The sequence below is a fragment of the Labrus mixtus genome, chromosome 20 (assembly GCF_963584025.1).
Source record: "Labrus mixtus chromosome 20, fLabMix1.1, whole genome shotgun sequence".
Classification (NCBI taxonomy): domain Eukaryota; kingdom Metazoa; phylum Chordata; class Actinopteri; order Labriformes; family Labridae; genus Labrus; species Labrus mixtus.
The window spans coordinates 13,123,280-13,149,087 of NC_083631.1; the positions used below are offsets into that span (position 1 = coordinate 13,123,280).

Sequence of the window (25,808 nt, forward strand, 5' to 3'; positions counted from 1 at the left end):
GGGAAAGTGCATTTTGAATGTGACCTTTCAATCGTTCAATCAATAAATCATTATAGCGCCAATTCATAAATGTTATCTCGAGATGCTTTACAAAAGAAACATGGGATAGGGGGAGATGGGATAAGATGCAGGAAGAATGTATCCTTTGTATTCCTCGCTTGTAGACAACAGGAACGTTTTAGTAACAGGGACATTGTAGTAGCTTAAATAAGCAAGTTGTGCAGGTGCAATTTAACAGGGGCCCACGAAATTCGAATAAAATGCATGCAAATTAATAAATCGTGCACGCGTTTTGTAGACAAGTTGGCCTACTAAAATTGCAATCATTAATACAGGTGCATGAAATAAAAAAGGAGCAATGCGTTTGAAAAAAAAAATAGAACTATCCATTTTCCCTCGAGGGGGTTTATCTGATATAATCAATAGTCTTGTTTGCATTTATAAAACGTTTTTTTTTTCAATATTTGAAGACAGCATATAACAATAAACAGACATTAGCCTAGTTTTGACCTGTAATCCAAATTCAGTTCCCAATGAAGTATTTTTATATTCATGCTGACCTGCCTTCCATACATATACTTTTAAGAGGTTTTGTTTAGAATTGTGTGAGCAAATTAATACTTACTAAAGACTGCCATTACGCCTTAATAAGAAATACAATTTTAAATCCCGAAATAAGGGGAAAAGTACAAGAATCTTTTTGAGATATGTAGGGTATTTTAATTCTTGATAGTGAGGCAGAGGAAGAAAAAAAAAGAGTCAGTGTATCACATGTACCAACACTAAACTCTGGTAATGTGTGTAGTGAACGGGCGAGGCGCTGTGCATCATTGCTGTCTGTGTAGCCTGGGCTGGCTCCGCACAGACAGTGAGAGACAGCCATGGAGAGGAGGAGAGCGGACTGTTTTCTTTGTTATTTTTAAAGTCTTGTAATTTGCAACTATGACACTGTTCGCGGGGACTTGTCCCGGTCTAAGTGAACGATGCAGCCGAGAGCAGGAGGACGATTTCCACCGGTAAAGTATATGTCACTTTTCTCCTCTCCCAGTTTAGATTGGGATTGCGGTAGTCGGGGATATGTGCCATCGCTTTGCTGGTTGTAAATCTGCTCTGATATTGATGTGGGATTCCCTCTGTGTCCTCTGACGGGGGGTGGGGGGGGGGGGGAGTAGGGGGGATGTTTGCGGTCGTTATGTTGTGGTTTTAGTTAAACGGCTGTTCTCGGAGATAATAGATAGCCTATTTGTAGGTGAGTAGTGTGACAAAGTTGTGCACTTGTCGGCCGGCTGCTGAAAGGCCTGGCTGTGTGTGTATGTATGTGTGTGTGTGTATAGACGGAGTTTGTTTCTGGCTCCCCTCCCCCACTCGCCGCTGCTGTTCTGCTCATTCTGGAGAGGCCAAGACATGAATGTGATGAGAGGCTCACTTCAGAGGAACAAATGGGAACAGTTTCAGGTTAAAGGGACCTTTCCTGAACCTGCCTCTGACCGGCAAAAAAAATAGCGCACGAGCCTTGTCAAACCACACACCTGTGACCGCAGAACCGTTAATTTAAATGTGCACGCGCTAACCGAGCATCACTGTAGCACCATGACTGTTTGAGTCAAAGATGAGGTAGATACAAGCGTCTTCGTTAACGCTTGATAATACACCGGCCAGGAAATAATCTTGCATTCTAAATATCCCACATTGTGTTTTTCATTGTCAGTAAGTCACACCTTGCCCTCATGCAAAGTGCACGTGCTGCCCACACTTTAGGATTGGGCAGAGAGAACTGCTCTGTTGCCAACCTTCTCCTGTCTTTGTTCAATCACGAAAGTAATATTTTTCTGTATTGGATAAGACAGAGAGTGGGTGTGCTCTAAAGGGAACGTGATGGCAACCTTTACTAAATCTTTATAATCACAGCCAGAGAAAGGGTAGTTGTCAGTCCCTTTATAAGCGCACTATGAATCCCAAAAAACTATTCACATCTAAACAGAGAATGTGAAATTAGTAATCAGAATGTATATAAAATGACTCATTGTTTTGTTTGGTTAGCGCAATTACTGGGCACCCTGATGTCCATCCTACAGCTTCAAGAGGCTGTTGCATAGATATGTGAATGGTATAGTCTGAGAAAAAGATGGTTCTCTTGCTTTGGTTTCATCATCAGGAAAGCAGCTCTTCTGTGTTTACGGACTCTCCATCTGGGAGCTTAATCATAAGCTGTACGTGCAGAGATGGAGATATTGGCACCACTGTGTCTTTCCTCAGCAAAAAAATGCACAGTGACGAAATGTGAGGACCAGGATGTGTCCTTGAACCAGACATCCAATCCCTAAAATCATTCCGCCTACTGTTCTGCAGCTGACCATGCACTATGACAGCAGCTGGATGGAGTAAAGAGAGAATATGAAACATCAATCAATTGCATATCATTTACAGTAATGCTCATATTGGCTTATATTTGGGAATAATAAGGCTGCATTGTAAATGAGTTCATATTGTAAACCTCAAGTGAATTCACCAATGTGATGAAACGCTCGTACTCCTTCAGATGAATCTTGAGTAGCTGTGTAAAGTAATGATATACTGTTGCATACAAATGAGAGGATACATTAACGCTTCATCATATTCATATTTGCTGCTTGATAGAGAGCAGCTTCACAGCCAGACTGCGTTGAAGCCACGACTCTTGGCCTGGATTACCACAACACGCCCACATAACTCTGAATGTGACTCAGTGCTGCACAATTATAGCCTATAAAACCTTGTTATATGCCTAATGACATCAGTTTTCAATTTCTGCATACCTTTTTAAGATGTTTTGCAGAATACGCAGTCATGTGAGGTCAAGTCCTCATCATTTATTTCAGTATATATCTGTGTTACTGATTTCTTGGTAGTTTTCTCCTCAATTTTTCGATTGCATCAATTCCCTAATTCTACCAGAAGTTCACTATGCCAGCTTTGTACTGTAGCTTTCAAAGAGTGTAATTGCGCATTTCATATCAAAGTGCAAAAAGCCAAAAAGCTCACCTTTCGAGCAGCATGTGTTGCATATAAGAGTGAAACTGAGGCAACTTTCTAGTTAAAAAGCTTCATTATAGCCAGCCACAATTCTCTGGATTCCCACAAAAGTTGAGTTAATTTTAAGCTCAGCTGGAAATTGGCACAGGCACAAGTTTTTCCTGAAAATCTGATCAAATGCGAACTGTGCAAAAGTCTGATAATCTCCAAGGAGGCTCTAATCCGTTTGTAACCAAGCATATGGTGAATATGGCACATAATCCATTTTTTTTTCAGCAATAATATGTTATGTGATTTCACCTCTTTTATCAATTAATCACTGCATATTTGCCCAATAATCTGAGAATACAGAGTAAAAACAATTATCATGGAAAGGGCTGAAACAAGCTAGCACTACTCAATGATGTGATGAAGCTGCGTCTCATTTTGTATTTTCCCTCCTTGCAGGAGTTTTTGTGCAGCGGCATAAGTAGAGATCTGGATCTAATAGTGTTGCAGCGCGGGCTCTACGGGGACGTGGTTTGTGGATGCTGGGACTATGAGCATAAGCGACAAAAGGGACTACTTAGAAGAAGGAGGCAGCTTTACTGAGGATGCTCCCAGGCCTCCAGTGCCAGGGGAAGAAGGTGAGCTGGTGTGCAGTGATGGACGCCCGTACTGCAACCCTGGCTTCTCCTCAAAGACAGAGAGCCTTAAATGTGAGGCGTCTGTGGCTACACCCAGGCGACCCGACTTAGACCTTGGTTATGAGCCAGAGGGAAGCGCTTCTCCTACACCACCCTACCTAAAGTGGGCCGAATCTCTTCACTCTCTCCTGGATGACACAGATGGCATCCTCCTGTTTAAGACTTTCCTAGAGCAGGAGGAGTGTGCAGATATGTTAGACTTCTGGTTTGCCTGCAGCGGCTTCCGCAAACTTGAAGCAAATGAGGAGTATGAGGAGAGGAAAATTAAACTGGCTAAAGCTATCTATCGGAAATACATTGTGGACAACAACGGGATTGTTTCCAAGCAGATCAAACCAGCTACAAAGTCCTTCATTAAAGACTGCGTCCTGAAGCTCCAAATTGATCCTGCGATGTTCGACCAGGCTCAGACTGAGATACAGACTATGCTTGAGGAAAACACCTATCCTTTATTTCTTAAGTCTGACATATATTTGAAATATACAAGGACAGGAGGAGAGAGCCCCAAGCTGTATAGCAATCAGAGCCCTGTCTCTGGGAATGGTAAAGGCCTGTGGGGTTATTTACAACCTTCAGATGAAAAAACAAAATTAAGAAGTGAGGACAAGCCAGAGGAGCAGCCCGAGTGCATCCCCATGATGAGCAGCCTGCTCACCCAGAAGCTGCTAACGGAGACGCTACCACCACACGTTTCCAACAGTCCCAGATTCCAGGACAGTCCCGAGTACAGGTAAATCCTCTCAGTGAACTACAAAGCTTCCCTTCTTCTCTTAAACGTAACACCTTTTCTCTGCAAACTGCTGAATTAGAAATACTGCTGAAACCCCGCAAAACCAAGAATGCTGCAGATTTGAAGTGAGAACAAAGCCTGAGTATAGCACAAGAGAAAGCTGAGATATGAGGAGCGGTGTATTGACACCTGGTGGAGAGGAAATGTCAGAGGCTTCAGATGTTAACTTGTGTTTAAAGGTGGAAGTCGTTTTTTCTGGTGCAGGGAGTGTTGGGATCATGATTTCCTTCACAAAGGTGGGAATATATAATGTTTTTTTCTGAATCAATACGCAAACAATGTTTTATTTTTTTCCTAAATTAAAGTAGTATTTATCTTGACAACAAGGTTAAGGTCATTAAAATTACGTAGCCTTTAAAGTCTGTCAATTCTGTGGTTTCATACCAGTAGTTGACTTTGGCGTGTGTGTGTGTGTGTGTGTGTGTGTGTGTGTGTGTGTGTGTGTGTGTGTGTGTGTGTGTGTGTGTGTGTGTGTGTGTGTGTGTGTGTGTGTGCGTGTGCGTGTGCGTGTGCAGTATCATTTGAATAATTTCCTGTCAAGCTGTCAAATGTTCTACACAGTGGTAAGTCTAAGTAGATTAGCCCAGATATTATAATGCCTGCAATGGTATCAGTGCAATACCAAGTCTGCTGATTGATGATGAAAAACATTATCTTTATTTATTTATTTACCAAACAAGTTAATTGCAGCTGCTCTTCTGAATGAGCAGTATTTATCTAATTTCTCGCCTGTTTCCTTTGATAACTTGTATTTCTCCAATTTTGACAGTTTAATAACTAATTTATCAGCTGCAGGCAAAGACTAGACATAGCTTTTATTGCTTGCTGTTTGCTAAACCCCTTAATCCTCTCCAGCTTCTCCCTCTTGTCCAGATATTGTTCATTTTGACTCAGAAAATAAAATGGAAAACGCTAAAGTGCAGAACTCGGAAGTATTCACAAAGGCAGTTGACAAACTAATGGGTGACGTCACAGCGGCTTCATATATTATTTATACAGTCTGTGTGGGAAGGCCTATATCCCAAAACTATGAATGTGTGCTGTTAACAAACAAGAAAATTAAACAAGGTCACCCTCTGTAGTCGACAAGTATTACTTGTTCTTTAAATGAATTATTATTATTTTTAATGGAGGCCCAAGATGCCAGTAAGTTGTTGCGTCTAGGCTGTAACAACTTCTCCTGCCCGGATGTAAGCACCGTGGATAGGAGCAGCACTTGACAGGGGCGCAACTAGCACAGGCATGTGGACCTTAACCTGCAAGTAAAGGTGGGTAAGATGACATGAAATGAATATCTCTATTCTCTTCCTTTTTGCGCTCATAATTTTGATATTGCAGTATTACAAAATGAATTATGTTCAAGTGCTATGACCCCCCTTTCTCCCCCGTCAAACAAGCGTGTGACGCTATACTCAAATCATCTTAGTGCACGAGTCCAAAGAAAGATGCTTTTATAAGTCTGTGTTCAGTTCAGTTCTCAGGACTTATATCTTGTAGGCTGAATCTGAGTCAATGGTTTAACGATTTGGCCCCCCACATTCCATGTTATAGCTGTTTTATTTTTTTTTAAAAAGCATTCGAACAACATAATAGCTGGGGACTTTTATTGTGAGTAACTTGTTGGAACTAGTGTGGTTATCATTGAACACCTTTTAAGCAGTTGTTTAGGTGGTTGTAATGGACATACATTTTGGTGCTGCGATGGGCTCATGTTAAAGCTCGGGACAGACAGACACAGATATACTCTGCAGAACGAACACATTCGCATTATGTTGCTGTTACTTATAGATATCAGACTTGGAGAGGAGCGAACACATGTTTACCTGATAGCTGTGCCACTATTCACTATAATACTTACTCTGACACGAGGACAAGGCAGTGCCATTTGATCAGTCAGGTCCAAAACCAGTTTGGGGCTAAAATAGTGTTTAATCCGTCCAATGTGTGCTCATCTTAACACACATTATCCAGACAAATGACAGCAAGAACAGACTCTGTTTGACTGTGGATGCTTGTTTACACACTTGTGATCCGCCTGTTTTGGATAGTATGTAATCTTAAACAAAATGGAAGTAAATAGCACTAGTTACATGCTTTGGCTTGAACCATCTTGGCAAAATAAAGTGTAACAATGCAAAATGAGAAACAATTACAATGTGGTAGTGGGTTGTGTTACTGTTCTTTCACAGTAATCTGATAAGATGATTTTGTTGTTTTGCAATGCCTGTATCTCTGAATGTGTTGCAGGATGGGTCAGGATGGGTCTGTGGACTAGTCCTGGTTTTCTCTCTGCATTCTGATTGCATTCAGCCTCTCTGCTTGATATCAGCAGAACCTAAGATGAAGGTTCTTGCGAAACATATTCAAAGGCAGTTTTTTGGTACATCAGTGTTTGCTTGAAATTTTTCAAAAATGAGCAAAAGAAAAAAAGTCGATCGAAATAATTACCTCAAGGCATTCCAGCCATGTGCATGGGAAGATGTGAACAGTATCCAAAGGCAGCAAATACTGAGGCTTAAATAAGTGAGTGAAACACAGTGTTGAGTTTAACTTCACATCATTATTTCAGCAATCAAGCATTTGGCTGGAATTACAAAAAGACATGCTTAATTTTTAAATAGCCTTTTAGCATTACCCGCTGGGTTTTTGTGAAACTGAATTTTACATCAATTGTGTCTGATCTCTGGAAAGACAGGCAACAAAGGACATTAAAAAGTCTTTCAGATCGGCTCTAAAAAGGAAAAGATGACTTGAAAGAGAAGGACCTATACACTCATGAATGCTTTGTGAGATTTTTGGAATATGAACAGCTCAGTTTGGTTTTCAAGTTTTAGCTGTGTACCTCAGAGGCAAGACTCAATTGTCAATGTAGTGTTTGAGTGATTGATTTAGGGTCTGCATAGTGGAATACAGAGACAAAGTAACCATTTGCATGTTGTGTTACTGGGAGGGACAGGAGATCATTTGTGTTTTCAAATGGTCTTATTGTGGTTATTTCAGATCACTAAAAGGAATCAGATGAATGAGTGTCCAGTGCTGTGTTTCTTTTCCAATGTTGGTTTCTTTCACTTGTCTGACAGCCTAAAATTTTTATTTTTTGACTGCACTGCTTTTTTTGTATTTGTCCCAACCCTTCCCCAACCTGGTGCTTGAATTATTCACTGTTGTTTAATGTAGATGCTAATGAAAATCAGCCGGTCACAAAGGTTTCATTTTGAACTGTGGCTGGGTTCTTCTGCATTCCAAACAGGCAGAGAGCTTTGGATTTGTGCTTCAGGGAATTCCAATTTGAATAAAAAGAGATGATGCCCAACATCTTTAATTCATGGGTAAGAAGTGTGCTCAGCAAAGTCAGTGACCGAGAATGAAGCCTCCTAATATATCTGTGTGCGTCAGATTAAGAGCAGCAGTTAAACCCCCGCAGTTCAGCACTCCAGAATTGTATTGGGAGGTACTCCAGTGTTTTATTGTATTTAGGAAGGTTGACAAGATGCAGGAAATTGAGTTTTTCTGTGTTACTAGGTTATCTTGCTACCTCTGTATAACCTTACTGAGATTCTTGTTTGAAAAAATGCTAAAGCTATATATTTCACAAGTAATCTTATAGCACAGATCCCTTTGTTTATTTGTTCTATTAGAACCAAGATCAGCCATAGACACATAGACACACACTTGAATGATACAAACTAAACGGTATTCAAATTTGTTGCATGCCCATCCAAATAATCTTTATATCCGAGTTTCATGAAAATATTATTCTTTTCAGGAAAGTCTATAAGGGTTGAGACAAATTATTTGAATGACATGAAGGAGGGAAATTTGAATATGAAGTTATTTGGACAAACGAGTTGACAGTAGGGTAAAGTAAGAAAAGGACAGCGGTGGAAAATACTTTGAAGGATGAAGCGTTATAAGAGGTGAAGCTGACACCATCTTGCAGTGAATGACTTAGTTCATCTTGCACTTAAACCTTTTAGGGTCATTTTGTATTTGTCAGTTAATCAGGTATTGTGTTGAATCATTTTAAGATTGTCTAGCAATATATCAGTTATTGCAGAATCGCTGTATCATGATATTATTGTTATCACGGTCTGTATGGTGTCCTGGTATCCTATCATATCCTGCATTTCATTCAACTTCCACTTTATTTGTCCCCAAAGAGCAATTAGTTATAGACTATAGAATGTCTATAGTGTGGTCGATGCATTCATTGATGTTTCTTGACTAAGCATACATGTCACATACATGATAAATACACAGCACTGTGGTGTTCGTGGCTCTACAGTGATTTAAACCTTCAACTCTATTTAGACTTTAACCCAAACCAAAAACTACTGTCTCCTTTAACTTACTAACCCACCAGCCAACTATTCTTGTTAACTGTTCAGCCTGTAGAAGTCATTTAGAAGTACTACTTGCTGTATCAATATTTTTGTTCCACTCCTTGTCAGTGTTGTCATGATGGTCTATGTCAGAAATGATTCTTTTTTCCTCAGTATTTCCTTTATTTCTTGATTTTTCAGACATGCAACGTGTATGGAGCCCATCAACCCACATCCTGTCACATATCTGTTTGATAGGGCTCCTGCATCCAGCGCCTTGACTAGCGAGCAGCAGAGTATGTCCAGTGACACAACAGACACAATTTCCCTAACCGACGGTAGTGTGTAAGTATTGCCTCACCACTCACACACACACACACACACACACACACACACACACACACAAATATATAATGGAGTACATTAACAACATTAAGTTGTTGTATCATAAAGGCTGAGCTTAGCTTTTGCATTTCTGGCTGAAGCCCCAAATGAAAGGCAGAACACTTTAGTAAACTTACCAGGAGCAGCACTTAAACTTTTATCTGCTCTTTAAGTAGTAAAGCACCTGTAAAAACCTTTAGACTTATCTAATGCTTTCTGGGGTTCCTAAAACTGTACTCTTAGCTGATATAAAATGATGTACTGTATGTTTGAATATACAGGACTATAAATGTTAACATACTTGATTATCTTTGCAGTTGTGACAAAAAAGTATTCCAAATGTCTCCAAAATATTTCTCTATAGTCACAGCTCTTTATTTGTGTTAAACAAAGCAGAGTTTGTCTTCTTGTTTGGCACAGGGATGAGACCAAAAGCGCCGTATCTACCATCTGGGATCACATGCCCAGTATCATTTGAGTGTGCTGGTAAAATATGATTTTTAAAACATTTCCTTTTAGTTGGAAAGATGGCACAGGAGAATTGTCCCACAAAAAACTTCAAAGCTTTCACAACTGGACACAAATGTGTTTGAAGCTGAATGCTTGAGAGGCTTATTTCAGCTATTTGGTCCAGAGCGTTCAGTACAGGAGAGTGTAAAACCCAGCATGACCAATACCGCGTGGAATTACAAACTCACGGGTGTGTTAACATGTCACTGTAATCTGCCAGACCACTTGTGGTGCAGAAGAGACACAATAAACCTGTGAGAATGCCTGTACTGATTAATCAAGACTTATTCATTTGGGCTAAAACGCAGCGGAAAGCCTTTCCACTTCAAAGCTGCCTGTGTTGTTTATTCATGAGGATGTTCTATGAAAATGTCTTTGTTGTTAATTCCAGAGATGGGGTACCACCCTGCAGAAACCGCAAACAGAAACACCGGGAGATGCACGACAGTGCCAAAGCAAATGGGCGAGTGTCACTACATCATATTCCAGTGAGTTATTCATGGGTTATTTCCCTTCCCTCTGACTTTCTGCCTCTACACCCTTTCTCTAACTGCCTGTCCCTGCCGTATTTTTTCCTCTACTCCTACATTTGAGATGTGCATATTTAAGCTCGACTGTGTCGCAGGGCCTGTGATGGAGTATAAGAATAGCTGATGGTGAAAGCGACTGGCTGTCTAAATGCAGCTTGATGCTTTCCTAAGCTGTGTGCGCTGAAGCCTAGCAGACATGATTCCTCCCCTGTGACAGCCTGATGCCTCCCTCTGCAGCTTATTCTGTCTCTTGGTTGGAAAACCTGGACCTAATTAGGCCTCTGAGTAAAGAGTCAAATTAAAAGTCTACACGCAGCATCCTATTAGGACTGTAGAACTGTATACTCCTTACTCTCACTTTTCCTGCCCAAAAATAATAATCGTGGCTTCACCTCACTGACGACAACTGGATTGACATGGCTTCCAGTTTTTTTCTTTTTTTTATGTAACGTTGGTGTTTTTTCTAACCTATTTTTTTCTTTTTTTTTGTCAAGTGCCAACAGATTTCTATTCATCATACATGCAGTGCATTAACAACAATTAACAACAAACAAAATAAATATCCCTCCTTGAGAAGGCAGTTCAAGTAGAAATGTATTGTATACCACATTTCATACATTAATCTAAATCAAATAAAATAATTCATTAAAATAAAATAAAATAAACCTGACAAGCAGTCTTCAGTTGCCTAATGTCTATTAACTCTTGACACTGCCTTCTTTAATATTTCCTTTATGTGGTCACTGAGAGGATGTCAGGGGTCAGGGTGGTTTAAACGGCCCATATTGTGTTGACAGTTGTTGAGCAGTAGCAAAAATTCACAGAGAGTGCTCACAGTTTGACACGTCTTCCCCCAGCGCACAAACCGGATTCCAAAGGATATCCATGTGGAGCCGGAAAGGTTTGCTGCAGAGCTGATCTGCAGGCTGGAGGGCGTGCTGAGGGAGAGAGAGGCTCAGGAGAAGCTGGAGGAGCGGCTGAGGAGGGTACGACTGGTATGTTCATTGTATTTCCTGAGCCAGTGTCTACTGTTGAAAGCACAAGCAGATCCACTGTTTTAGTTAATTTGGGTTAACGTGTGTGAATAAGCAGCGTTTTATTTTTTCGGAGCTAATGCAGAGCTTCACATTGCAGAGCGCTGTCTGTCGACTAAATGAGTTCTTGAGGGAGTTCAGGGAAAGGACAGGAACCAAAATGTTTTGACTCAGAGACATACTGAGCTTCTTTTACTGAGTAAGTGAATAATATTAGCCGGGGGGGGGGGAATAAAATTGAAGTACTTGTCCCTAAAGTAGGGGCAAGTTTAAATCTGCAGCTATCATTGATTTTCATCATGGCTTTAATCTGCCAATTATTTAACACATAAACTATTCCTTCACCAGTAAAATAACAGATGTAGAGGGAAATGCTTCATTTAATTCAGCAGAGGTCGTTATACCATCACAGAATCCCTTATTTTATACCAACACTGGGGCGAAAAATCTAAGTGTACGACCAAATACAAAAAGGAAAATCAGAAATGATACAGCAGTCTATCGGCTTTTAGAACAGAACCATTGATCATTTCTGGAGCAGATTTTGGTGTAATGGGATCATTTCCTATTGGCAACAAATCTTTTTTTTCTTTTTTTTGGGTTAACCTTTTATTTTTTCTTAAACTGGACACATTTTTCACATTTTTATTTACAAGTTTATTTTCTCACCTAAGCCTATGAATGGATGTTCCCCTTTGACTAAAGAGTCTGAATTCAATCATGACTGTAAATGGAATACTCAGAAGCAAACAGTATATTGAGCAGAATCACAAATGTGTGTGAGATGTCACCACAGCCACCACTGAAGGCGAGATGTGTGTCTGGCCAGTGAGTTTAAAGTTTTCAGAAACAAAGGACACTTAAATCCGTCTGGCCTTAATAAAATTAATGAGGCTAGCCATTTGAACGGGGAACAAAAAAGCATCATGAATCATTTGGAGAATTCCACCGTTGGCCTGTCAGCGATCTGGCTTTGTGGATGAATCGGATGAAGCACCTGCACACTCGGCCACTTGTAAGCCTGGAACAGCGTGCCGCCTGTTTGATGTCACTTGAACGATGATGAAATAGTCGATGCTATCACAAACAGAATCTCCCTCTGTACACAGAGCCAAATATTAAGTCTCAAGGCAGACAATTTATGTGGTTTGGACCTGGAAGGAGAGAGGCTGCCATCACACGGCTTGCGGTTTGCTTTATTAAACCTGGAGGCAGGCATGAAATGACTTCCTTTATCTAGTGAGACTCTGTGCATTTAGAAAAGGAACTGTAAACTAATGTTGAAAATGATATGCATGAAGACTTTTCTTAGAAATCTGATTAAAAAATACTTCTAAGTTACCATAATGCTACAGTTAATTCACAGTCTTCTCAGAATCAAATCAAATAGAGGGACAATGGATTTCGGGACAATGGAGCAATGCACCTGGTGATTTATAGAGACAAGCAGCAGCAAGCTGGTCATAAGAGGAAATCAATTCCGAAAGGGACTGCAGAGGTTGCATTATTTGAATATTTTCTGTCTGTGACATCATTTGTGAGCAATGACAGACATTTTGAAATCTGCGTGCGTGCGTGCGTGCGTGCGTGCGTGCGTGCGATACAGAGAGCCGATGAGAATTGTAAACGCGTGACCATGTAGAGACAGAAATGACATGCCGTCCTGTAAATAGGATAAATAAGATAAGGGTATTTAGTTTGTTTAATAAAATGACAGGTATAGAACTGTTCTATAGGGAATGGATCCTTAAATGACTGTTGTGATCTGGAGCTATATAGAAAATAAAATGAACTGAACCTTCAAGGGGGGCGGGGCGCCCTCATAATATGATGGTAGAGGAAACACTGCTATGGGTCGTTAACAGGGGTCTGAAGCGGTCCTTCTGGTGCAGCAGGGTGGCGTGCTACAGGATCTCCTCCCACTGAAATGAGTGCTTGCAGAATCGGTAAATCACACATTCAGAAAGTCATGCCTGGTTCTAATCTCTAATCACTTTAATGGGTAAAAAGTTTCCCAAGTTAAAAACTTTGGGACTGTCAGAGGCAAAGATGCAAAACCTATTGACAATCACCTCTGCTGCAATCTCCTTTCATGTTTGATTACCCTCAAGGACGAGTTTAAGGTTTGAAATTATGGCAACAACTGGTCGATTTAGTTCGCTTCAATTAATATCTATTCAAAAATGTGTTCATATTGAATTGGTATGATTAAGGAACATTGCATCATTTATTTGCTTGTCGGGGAGAAAATGGCCACGGTGTCTCAGTGTGCTCTGCTGTGACTGCGGAAAACGAACATGAAAAGTGAGCGGTGTTCATCTTTTCTGTGCATGCTCTTATAAATGCAGAATTTGTAAGATTTGAAATATAAGCCTATTCATTGTTAGAAAGTTTTTTTCAAAAGCTAAATGCTATTAAATAGGTCATGTTTCAACATCATTGGAACAGCTCCTGTCTGTCAAAATGACAGAAAGTCTAATGCAACCCCTGTTTGCTCCGCTTTTGGGGGTGTTTACAAAAAAACAAAGCATGCAACTCTTTAGGCCATCACTATTCAGGCTGTCACTTCTAATAAGAAAACGTATCAGTAAACCTCTGCTCACCACACAGGCTCACTCGCAGATTGTCAGATAACGCTGTATGCGCAGGACACTCAATGATGAGATGGAGTCAGTGTAAAGATGTGGTGAAATGAAGATGTCATGGTTCCATGAATAACTTCCAGTGGGCTCAGCTATCACAGATGTTTGGGATCCTTTGCAAAGATACAGAGAATTAGAAATGATTAAAACCATGCCAAGAAATATTTGGCTGCATATTGCGCCCTTTACAGAATCGATACGTTTAAGAAAGCAGTGGGCACAGCAGGACGAGAAGCCCTTTTCTCTTTTCTTTGATACTTTTATAGCAAATGGATGGTGAGCACAGGGCAACTCAGTTTGTGGTGGCCTCTTCACAAGTGCAGACTATTGAAGATTTATTTCATCATTTACACAACTGACATAAAAAGTGTGGGCATGAGCTGGCTAAAAGATGAAAGTGAAACCCCTACCTACTGTTGTCTTTCCACTGCATCTCTGTGTTCTCTTGCCTCCTTTCTCTTTGCCAAAGTGTTGCTAACTTTATGCAGAACACACGACAGGGAAAAGCTTTGCAGAATGCTGCTTACCTTTCAAGCTGCTTCAAAAAATGTCTCTCACAATTTTTTACATTTAAAACTAAATACAAAATAAAACGGCCACATATTCAGCTTTGTAAAGTGTTTGAAGTAATTGTGATCCTAGAACTTTAACTTGACCATAACCAGCTCTACATGACTGAATTTCTCCTTCCACTGATTGATTTCTCTGCTTGAAAACGTCCATTGCCCTGCAGCAGGTGCTCATCACAAGCTCTTCTGAACCATGACTCCTCTGTTGGTCTCTTTGATCAGAAACAGTATCAGCACTAAGTGTTGTTGACCTAAAAGATAGGTTTCCATTCTTTGTTTAGTCCAAAAAACCTCAGCAGTGTGAACGAGAAAACACATGGAGAAACTATGCCACCTACAGGTTAAACTAACAAAATAGACAATATTCAGTGCAGGAAGAGGCAGAAAACTCAGAGCTTCTTTGAAGCCATCCACCTAAATAATGTTCAAATATCACCAAATTAAAATACAATAGAATTAACCTCAGGTGTGTCAAATGTTTTATAGATAAGTTGTAAATCTTAACATGTATATAGAAATGATGCACATGGATTTGGTTTATTTTCAAGAAGTACATTTTTTCCTCTACATATTTTTATTATTCTAATTTTTATTATTAATAATTAATTATTTTATTTTTTTGCCGTACAGGAAGAGGAGGGTGACGAAGTCATGGCTAGGTTTCCCCCTGGTGCTTATCCCCAGAACTACAACTCCCGCTATGCTGACTTCCCCTACAGTGCTCCTTTGATGGGGGACTCCCATGAGGAGAACCCTGAGAGCATCCTGGACGACCACGTCCAGCGGGTGATGAAGACCCCTGGGTGCCAGTCACCAGGCACAGGTCACTCTCCCAAGTCACGCTCACCAGACGGTTTCCCAGGAGGTCGTGGGATGGGACTGTCCTCGGGCCAGGCTAAACATCCGTCCAGGCACGGCACCAAGGGAGAAAGCAGCCACCTGCACCATCACAAACATGGTCACCACATCCACCACGCAGGCGTCGGGAAGTCCAAAGAGCAGGTGGAGGCTGAGGCAGCCGGGCGTGTGCACGGCGGCTTTCCCTGCAACATGGACGCAATTCATTGGGGATCAAAGTCACGCAGCTATGCAGACGGCATGGGATCAAACACTACGGAGCAGATGGGGTATAGGTATGTTCTAACAATGATTTTGTTATGGTCATCAATGCACCATATTTGTTTGTTTATTGCATTTAATCTTGTAAATGTTTTTCTTCCATACAGTAGCAAAGGAGGCACACAGTGCAAAAGAGCGATGAAGAAAGGTGAGGAGGTGCGGCCATATGACATGCCTGCACCTGCAGAGGAAATGGAGAAAAACCAGAAGATCCTTCTGTGGCTGATGGAGGGACAGAAAGAAATGGTTCAACATAAGAGGAGCCCATTTGGGTCAGTTATTCTATTTAACAAGTGCAATGAACTCTTAAACCTTTCCAGTTGAAAAATATGTTGTGCAGTGAAGCCCCAAGTGTCACATTGTTGTGATCTTTCCTTTTCCCTCTGTTCATGACCCCCACGAAGAGAAAAACACTACTGCATATCATTGCCTTATTTACCGTATTGGTCCGAATATAAGACGACCCTGATTATAAGACGACCCCCGTTTTTCAACACTCACATTTAGAAAAAAAGATTTGCAGACCAGATCTTGTTTTTATAAAGAACTTTTTTTAAAGAACTTAATTTTATTTGAAAATAACAATATTAAAAACACATTGAATTAAACATCTGTTGTATTAATAATTAACATACCGTATTTATCGATATAGGCCTACGGCACTTTTCAAAACAAAGTGTTTCACAAGGGCGAACTATGTACAGTATGATTCAAAATTAAAATCGATTAACAATCAAGCAATATTATCAACATGTTTTTAACATTTTTAAATAACAGAGGAAATACAGGCAACACTTTTAACTAAACTACCGCTAAACTAAAACTCGCCAAACTTCTCCTCCGATGTCTCCTCTCTATTCCTCACACACACACTCTGCCCCGCTGTGTTCGCTCTCATCGCTCCCCAATATTAAAAACACATTGAATTAAACACCTGTTGTTGTAATAATGAAAACAATAATAAACATAGGCCTATTTATCGTTATATGCTATAAGCCACTTTTCAAAACAAAGTTTTTCACAAGGTCAAAATATGTACAGTATGATTCAAAATTAAAATCAAGCAATATTATCAACATTTTTAAATAACAGAGAAAATACAGGCCACATCTTTAACTAAACTAAAGCTCGCCAAACTTCTCCTCCGATGTCTCCTATTCCTCACACACGTCCTCTGCCCCGCTGTGTTCGCTCTTACTGTCATCGCTCTCCTGCTCCTCTCAGAGCGCGTCATGTGTATTGACATTTAAAGGGACAGGCGAACAATTAGAGCTGCGCTCTGAATACTAGACCCCCAATATAAGACGACCCGACTTTTTTGGACCTATTTCGATGGGGAAAAAGGCCGTCTTATATTCGGACCAATACGGTAGTTTGTATGTTTATACTCAAAAAGAATAACTGTCTGTTTTAGGAGTACCACAGGGTCCAAGAGGACCGCAGGACATGAGGGATCCCGTCTCGGCTCTGTGGAGCGATCGGGGTCTGTGCACCCTTGCAGTGGCACCCAACTACGAAACAACGTGCAGCCGTCTCACCCTTTCATCCAGGATCCCACTATGCCCCCCAACCCAGCTCCCAGCCCCCTCATCCAGCTGGAGGAGGTGCGCCGGCGGCTTGAGGAGGAGAAGATAAAGTCCGGAACCTTACAACCCAAGCAAAGGTAAGAAGAGGGAGATGTTTGTGTAGCCTGGTGTTATTTCCTGTTAATCAGTTAGTTTTTCTACAGAAACTTTTTTTTAACTTGAGCTGAATGAGAAGAGGGTGGATCAACCCTTTTTTTCTGTACTCAAAATCACAGTTACCCTTTTGTCTGTAGCCTATTTGCTCCTTAGTGCAGGTTTTTGTCTAACTGCTGGGGTTGTTCGGTCCCCCAGGTATGTGATGGAGGTGATCCAGAGGGGTCGCACAGCAGTCAGGCCTCCACTGTTCCCTCCGCTCAGCGTGGTGCCCGCCGTCTCTGACAGCGAGCTTTCCGAGCTTGAGTATGTTCACCGTTTCCTACTCTTTTTTTTTTTCTTTTTTTTTATCGTCATTGTTCCCAAAACACAGCAACCCACCTCATTTCCCATTCTTTCATTCCCATGTGAGTTTAGTTTCCCAAAAATGTGTGTGTTCAGATACTGAAAGAGAAGTGTATTACGCAGTGATGAATGGTTTATTTCCCTCCTTCCCTTCTTCTTGTGTTGTATCTGTTATGTCATATCATGTATCAAAGTCTATCTAAGAGTTTGTTTTAATTTGGTATCTTGTTTAGTTTTTGTAACATCCACATATCACACACATATTCTGCATACTTATTCAAGGAAAGTGGTGAAACTGTTTGCTGGAGACAGTGTGGAAAGACTGTTGCTGTATTTTTTTTTTTTTTACATGTAGTGTGTGTCCCATGTTTTTTCAGAAGTACTGAGGAGAAGCTTTTTGATATTTTTTCAGTTCCATGATTCTGCTCGACTGCCCTCTCACATGGATACTTAACAGATGGAGAGGATTAGGGGAAGAGTGTAATAGGCAGATGAAAGGCAGGTCATGTTGCACTGCCAGAAGGTAGACCCTCAGGTCTGACCTGTGAGGACTGGAGATCATGACTTTGTGTGCCTGGATCTCGACTGACTGAAGCTTGAAAATGCCTAAAGGAAAAAATAGAAATGTGGCAAAAATCCAGATTTTTACAAAAAAATAAAATAGTGATGGTTTTATGAGTTGTTATATATTTTCACTGAAATGAGAGACTGTACTTAGTCTTCATGTTTAATCTACACAATAATACATCACCTAGGGCCAATGGGAGGGGGGGTGACTTTTCAATACTGTGACTGCTGTACAGTGTATAGACTGTATACACGTGACTGATGCACGTCTTTTAATAACAGTCCTCGCTGTGCAGACTTAAAACGTGTTCTGCTTTTTACATTAGCAGATAATAGATCATATAAATACATCCTTTTCAAACAGAACTTCTTGTTTTTCTCATTTTTGTTTTCCATCTGTACGAGCTGTTATTAGAAAGCCTCGGTGCAGCTTGTTGAATGATTTGACAAATTGAAAAAAGGAAGTGCTCCCTTCAGGATGCATCTTAAACATTTACGTGAACAGCGGAACTAACTGCCACTGACAGACCAAGTGCTTTGTTCCCAAGGTTTCATCAATTACAGTCCATTTTTCTGATGTAAGATTTGTGTAGCTCATATCACAGAAACACACAGATGTCTGTGTTGTTTTTCAAATGTAATTTCAGTGAACTGCAGACACACTCATCCTTTCCACAGTGAGCACATGAGCATGATTTGAATCTCATTCCTCTTAGAACATTTTGTCCTTACATGTAAAAAAACCCATTGAATATAACTTTGAAAAGTGTGTGAAGGGTTGAGGTTTTATAAGAAGTATGTCCTTTCTATTTGCAGGCATAAAACCACTAAAAAGCTCCAGTGTGAGAACATCACTGTGGCCTATTACTTCTGTGAGGAGCTGATACCGTACAGGACATCAGTCAAAGGGAGGGTCGTCACACTGGGCCAGTTCAAAGAACTGCTGACAAAGAAAGGAAATTATAGGTGAAATTGATGCTCCTTTTCATGTTTATTGAAATATATTCTTGAGTATGTTTCACAGATAAACCAACAGTTCCCCAAAAAGTTACAAGAGCTTTTATCAAAGGTCCCTGCTGTTAATCTGAAGACGATAACTTTGCTCCTCGTTCTTTTTCAGGTACTATTTCAAGAAGGTAAGCGACGAGTTTGACTGTGGGGTGGTGTTTGAAGAGATCCGGGAAGATGAAGCCGTCTTGCCGATCTTTGAGGAGAAGATCATCGGGAAAGTGGAAAGAATTGATTAAAAAGTGAGCATGTCGAAGTGGAAGGAGTCAAAAAAAAAAAGTCAGTGAAAGGAAGAAGGCAGAGGAGCGATTTGCTGGTGAAGAGGAAGTGTATGAGGGTGGAAACTGAAGAAGGTGATACAGTAGGAAAGCGGAAATGAAGAGCAGAGCAGTGGTCACAGCACATGACTCGTGATCTCTGATGCTCGGTAGCACCGCTGCAGTGATTTTTGAACTAGAGGGTGGGGGGGGGAGACCTCATTCACTTCTGTGGAGCGTTATGTAGCATTGTAAAGTAAACTAGATAAATGAAGAATAAAAGTGCTACTAAAGCTACATATTTTTGATATGATGTATCAGAGGGTGTCCTCTCTAAGTAACACCACCATTTTTTATGTATTGGTACCAGAAGTGTACAGTTTGTGCTTAAAGTGACACAATTTTATATCTATTTAAGTATTTAAAAAGCTCATAACGAATGCTTTTGAAGCAGGACTGTCCCCCCTGTCCATGATGATCAGAATCCTTATAGGGCTGATTTTGTCTCTTTTTTTTTTTTTTAATCATTTGTCAGAGCCCTTTTAGACTCAAATGTTTGTGCTATTATTTATGTTTTTAAAAATTAACTTTCCACTACTTAATTTTGTGGCTAAAAGTCAGGCTGCACTGTCTTTGTATTTAATACCACTGACTGTGTCTCATCGTAGGATTCAACATGAAATATGTAGAGCAACAAACACAGCTGACCAGAACACGTGAAACTCCTGTACAGCCGACAGCGGCCCGCTTCAACAGCTTCATGTCTTTTTTTTAGTAGAGCTTGAAAGGAAAACTTGAAAGAGTTTTGGGTCATTTTGAGGTTTAAACTTTGCTGGACTTGCTCAAAATCAACATCAAAGACGGTCTTTAAAATCAGCGACAAAAAAGAAAGTCAGTCTTTAAAAAAACAACTTTATTCTTTTTCTTCTCTTCAGGTCTGACACTTTCTCATCATTGATCAAACACATGGTTCACAAAGCTGTTCTTCACTTTAGGACTGGTGTAATGCTGTGCGTTGTACAGGTTGTTTCATTTTTCTGGTCATTTCTTGTGTATTGTATATAAATATAGCCAACGGCCATATTTATATACAGTGGCCCTTCACTGTATTGGTTAATGACTCCAGTTTAAAGTTTAAAAAATGCCTTCTAATAACAAAGTGGAAGCATAAAAGTGTAAAAAGAAATCGTTTTAAATTGAAGGTGAATATCTATGCAAATTGGTCAACGATGACGTGATGGACTAATCAAAATCAACTCTGCATTTATATGGATTTACTCTCTAATGAGTAACTAAAAAGAGGCTGTGTGGGGAAAGTCAGGCTATTAAGAGCCTGTTTGAGTAAATGTCAGTTGTGTTTTTCAGAAAACAGGGCTTCTCTAAATGTTTTACAATTTTGATAGTTGAGGTTAATTGAAAAATTAGTAATTTGTCCATTTTTGTAAAAGGTCGTTGCAAATGAAATATGGAAAAAAAAAAACTATTTAGGTGCCATTTTGCCAATTTTTCTTTTAATTGTCTCCAGTCTGACACTAAATGACAAATGTTTTGAGTTCATTTTCTCCGGTTCATTTCTCCCTTGAGCATTAGAGGTTTGTCAGCTTCATGCTTGCAGTGCAGAGAGGCTCTTCACCAGAGGTCATATCACAGCACTTGAATGAGAAGGCCACCGAATGTCGTCTGAATACTACGTTAAGTCCATTATGCTTATGCTATGAATGTCACAGAGGCATATTAAAACTTAATGTATGTGCTAGACCTGAAGAGGAGGTCTCAGTGTTCACATTGTCCATGGGAGCTGGTGAGGGCTAACAGACACTGAAATGTCGCAGTTATGCTGCCCTACATTTGTTTCCTAGCTTGCTTGATTTCTGTAATCCACGATATCTTTGAAACCACTCTTTAGTTGATCAATGAGTTAAGACTGCATACATTAAGCATACCTGTCAACTGTAGCCTTCTCTAGCTTGTCACAGCTACATCGTGTGCCTGGCAGGAAATAATTGTTTAGTGCGACTTGAAATAGGTCACGTTACACCAAAGACAAAAAGTAGATGTAAGGTCCTGGAGGCACGCTCTTAACTGACCCTGTCACATTGATATCCCTCCTATTTGAGTGGCTGCTCTTTATTATCTGGTGGCTTTTCTTTGTTCAAAACATTGAAGCTTTGGAAAATGTTTTTTTTTTATTTTCTTCTTATTGCATTGAAGCAGTTTTCAGCTGATTAGTATTCCAGTCAGTCTGCCCTTTTAGGAAAATGTGAAGGACTCTTAAGCACTGGACAAACTGAAATGAAAAAAAAAAAAAATCACTGCAGTCAGCAGAAGAAGCTACATGACATTAAGGTTCAAGGCCACTGGTTTTTTTTCTCTCCCCCTGTACCTCCTCTTTGTACAGGTGTCTGTATTGAGGAATGTGCCACAAGAAAAGCCTTTTTTGTTAAGGAATAAAAGGCAGTGTGATAATCGAAACCTTGAAACCAGAGTGCTCTATAGTATATGTTGTTGCATAGGAACCAAGTGTAAGGAATATCTCCTTGTTTTGAATGCTGTTTCTTGATGCTGCCTTATTTAGATTCCTAACTTAAATCAGTTTAATATATGAAGTATGTTGAGCTCCAGCGCTTATATTTATGTTAAATTATATTTTTTTAGTTCATTATCTAGTGAAATACTTTGAGTTATCGTTATTTTGCCAATTTCTTTTGAATTTAGAGTATCAAATCTGCTACGATTCCTACTGTGAAAGCCCCCAAAGTAAACGTCCTTAACTTATTGAAATCAATGAAATGTATCAAATCAACATCAGAGTGCCTTTATCACAAAGCTAATGATGTCTGTTTCACTTTCAGACTATTATGGGGGAATAATTACCAGGGAATTTCTTCACTTATTTCATTTGTTTAGAATTTGTTTTTAATTATATATATATATATATATAATTTGCAAAGTCCTTCTTGTTTTAAATGTTTGTCACTATTCCACCTTTTCTATGTAAATATGTACAAGTTCACATGTCATCAGCCAGCAGCACATTCAGTACCCTGGACCTGTTTCTGTTCTCTAACTAGCATGGTTACCGTTTTAAGGTACCCGGACAATAAATACATGCAATAAACCAGTCCTGGAGTTCAGAGTGCTTATTGACCGCACCTCCATCCATGAATTTAACTGAATCTGCAGCACACTTCACGCATGAGCCACTACAATATGGGGGAAGACGTTCCTTTGTTACCTCGTATTTATTTCAGTGTGCATCATCATGTAAAGGCTCCCTTGACAGGATTTACTCACTGTTGCCTGTGAACAGCACCAAGATAAGCAGAGCTGCAGTTTTAGGTCAAATACTGAGGAGGGCGCTGTAAGTTTACTGGTCATATTCTATAGCAGTTCACCTCCCAGAGATTCTTCTGCTGGGACAAACATTAATGAATTAAGGATGAACTAGTATGCTAGATTTCAAAATAAAGGGTTTGATTTTCACAGGCATTTCTGCCAAACAACTTGCACATGCCACTCACCTGAGAAGAATTTTAAAAAGAGCCATACAAACACTGCTCTTTCCTTTCTCTGGCTATTAGCATATTGATTTTGAGTAGAATAACTTAAATCAATATCCTGCAGAGAAAAGGCTAATCAGCATATATGTTTCTTTACCCTGACTTTCAATCAATCAATCTTTATTTATATAGCACTAATTCAATACAAATTTTTATCTCAAGACACTTTACAAAAGAGCAGGTACATGACCGTATACTTGTTATATATCTACAAAGACCCAACATTGATCCATCATGAGCACAGCACTAAGCAACATTTAGCAAAGGTACGGTGGCAAGAAAAAACTTCCTTTTAACAGGCAGGAACCTCGAGCAAAAATAGTTATAAAATTGTTAATAGTTGTAGTGCTTATATTCACTTTAATATTTATAATAATGATAATAGATGTAAGGCTGATATTATAGTGTAGTAGTGGAGTCAAGACAAGAGAGCAAGGAGGGAGAGAGAGGATCTCAATGTGTCAAGTTCCCCCGACAGACTAAGCCTTTAGAGGCCTTACTATAAGAGCTGGTCCATACCTGAGCCAGCCCTAACCGTAAGCTGCAAACTAATCAACACTTCATACTCCAGAGGGCGGGTTAAATCAGGAGGACGTTAGGAGCAATTAAAACTCCTCCGCTGCCATGTTGCGTTATTTAGCTGAATGGTAACATTAGCCAGCTCATGTTAGAAAACAAAAATTACCTCTTGTGGTGGTGTAAACAAGCCGATTATACAATGCCTCAGAGCACTTTGGAATTAAAAGAAAGAAACACAGATTGTATTTTCCATTAGATCAAATCTTCTGCCCTGCGGCCTGCGGATGTTATGACACTACTGTTTGGCTTCATCCTGCTATCTGCCGTGTGTTAACGTTGCTGCTGACCTGCCGATAACGCCATTTAGCGCACGTCCCTGCTTCTTTTAGTCAAAGGGGCCAAGTTTCAAAACTCCAATCCAATGAGTGTGGTGGTTGATTGAAAGGATTCCTTTAGGCTTGCAGCAAATGCACGGCTTTCATGCACTTAATCAGAGGCGGCTCCATTGATATTCACATCATGAAGCTTGTCATTTCCATCTACAGTTCATCTTCTTCATAGAGGAGGTTATTCTTTGCAACGATTCCTCGTGTTCTTTCAGTCTTAGCCGATTATATTTTTCTTATCTTTGGCCTTCTTTTGGTTTGATCTATTTCATTTAATCTATTTCACTAAATGTTATGTAGCCTACTCAAGCCTTTCTGTAACATTCACACAAATAAGCATTATTTGCATCATGTTAATATTTAAATTCCATTAGAGAAAGCAATGTTTTTGAAACTGTAAATACCTAAAGCAAGTGATAAATTCTTGTTACCACTGATCCATTCCTTGCATACTGATTTCAGGGCGGACTATCTAACAACCCCTGTCCTTACAGCCCACTGCACTTTACTTCGATAGAGCCCTACTACTGTGAAGCAGAGATTTTCACGTGATATGATCAAGTGCTCATCTCAAGCGCAGAACAAGCCACTCACAAACTCACAAACACCGTCATCATCACTCGAGTCGTTGTGATCTGCATGCTGGAGAGTCAGTACTCTCAAGACCAGAGGTGTCAAAGGTGTTCACATTCATTACTCAGGTAGAAGTATAGATACTAGGGTTTAAAAAGACTTCTGTAGAAGTTGAAGTATCAACTCAAGCTTTTTACTCAAGTAAAAGTGTAAAAATACTGGTTTCAAAACTACTTAAAGTATAAAAATAAAAGTAATGTAAGCGGAAAAAAAATGCCATTAAGGACAAAAGCTTAGGCCGCGCCACAGGGGCCTATAGTGCACTACCCCACACCCCAAAAAAAAAAACATTTTTCTAAAGGCCATAATGACTATAATGTTATATTAAAATGTTAATGTTGAAACATTTGGGATGCACCTGTTTCAGCCGCATTCATGCCCATTGAAAATGAACGTAATGTTGCAAAAAGTCAAACTTCAGAGGCATGTTATCGATAGCCTTTATTGGAATGCAAATGTACAAACTTGGGACATTTCGCTCGAGTTCTCTTGAGTCTCTGCCACGGACATCTTCGTACTAGGCTACATACGTCTGATATTTCCTTGCTGGAGTGTGGCGTGATTTGTGTCATGTGCAGATGCGATGGATCGTGTCCAAACCAATAGGGTGTCGGAATGGTATATGTTTATACTTCTCATCCTACCACAATCAAATTCTCTCTATCCGGATGGCGCGATTTATCTGGATAGGTTTTTTTTTTTTGTGTGTGTGTTTTTTTGAACGATGACAAGCCGGAATGAAAACAAGCCGAAATGAAATAGGAGTAACGAGAATATTTTTAAAATGTAAGGAGTAGAAAGTACAGATAATTGCGTGAAAATGTAAGAAGTAGAAGTAAAAAGTTGGCTGAAAAAGAATTACTCCAGTAAAGTATAGATACCCAAAATTTCTACTTAAGTAAGGTAACAAAGTATTTGTACTTAGTTCTTCTTAGCTCAGAGCAGAGCTGGATGTGATGTCTGATTCTCCCACAGAACAAAACAAACATGTCTCTATGGACATGAAAAAAAAAAAATCATAATATAAACTCTGAGATTATTTGCAGTGTGATAACCAAATCAAGCAGAGAATTTACACAGATTCCGTCAAAATGTTCTGTAGTTGTTACAATCACAGACTTAAATTCTGCACCCACTCTTCCCCTTATTTGGAGATACACATGACATCATCAAAGTGTTTGGGCAAAGGCTTTGTTGCCTCTGTAGTTTTACATCTATCTTCTCTAATAATGGAGATAATGTTTGGCTTAATGTAC

The 25,808-nt window shown here is 39.9% G+C and overlaps 1 protein-coding gene across 5 annotated transcripts in view; it reads left to right on the plus strand.

The window, feature by feature from the left end:
- Positions 1-22,576, plus strand: part of axin1 (axin 1) — a 28,772-nt gene extending 6,196 nt beyond the window's left edge. For 2 of the 5 annotated variants that reach the window (XM_061065652.1, XM_061065651.1), the window contains exons 3-12: positions 3,460-4,428; positions 9,012-9,155; positions 10,096-10,192; positions 11,092-11,229; positions 15,110-15,612; positions 15,706-15,870; positions 17,013-17,261; positions 17,476-17,583; positions 19,006-19,155; positions 19,310-22,576. In XM_061065652.1, the coding sequence (XP_060921635.1) occupies positions 3,551-4,428; positions 9,012-9,155; positions 10,096-10,192; positions 11,092-11,229; positions 15,110-15,612; positions 15,706-15,870; positions 17,013-17,261; positions 17,476-17,583; positions 19,006-19,155; positions 19,310-19,436 (2,559 nt within the window). In that variant the 5' untranslated portion in view covers positions 3,460-3,550 and the 3' untranslated portion in view covers positions 19,437-22,576. Of the gene's footprint in view, positions 1-827; positions 1,017-3,459; positions 4,429-9,011; positions 9,156-10,095; positions 10,193-11,091; positions 11,230-15,109; positions 15,613-15,705; positions 15,871-17,012; positions 17,262-17,475; positions 17,584-19,005; positions 19,156-19,309 lie in introns of those variants that run through there. The other 3 variants (XM_061065653.1, XM_061065654.1, XM_061065650.1) reach the window with 3 other exon arrangements.
- The last annotated feature ends 3,232 nt before the right edge of the window (positions 22,577-25,808 follow it).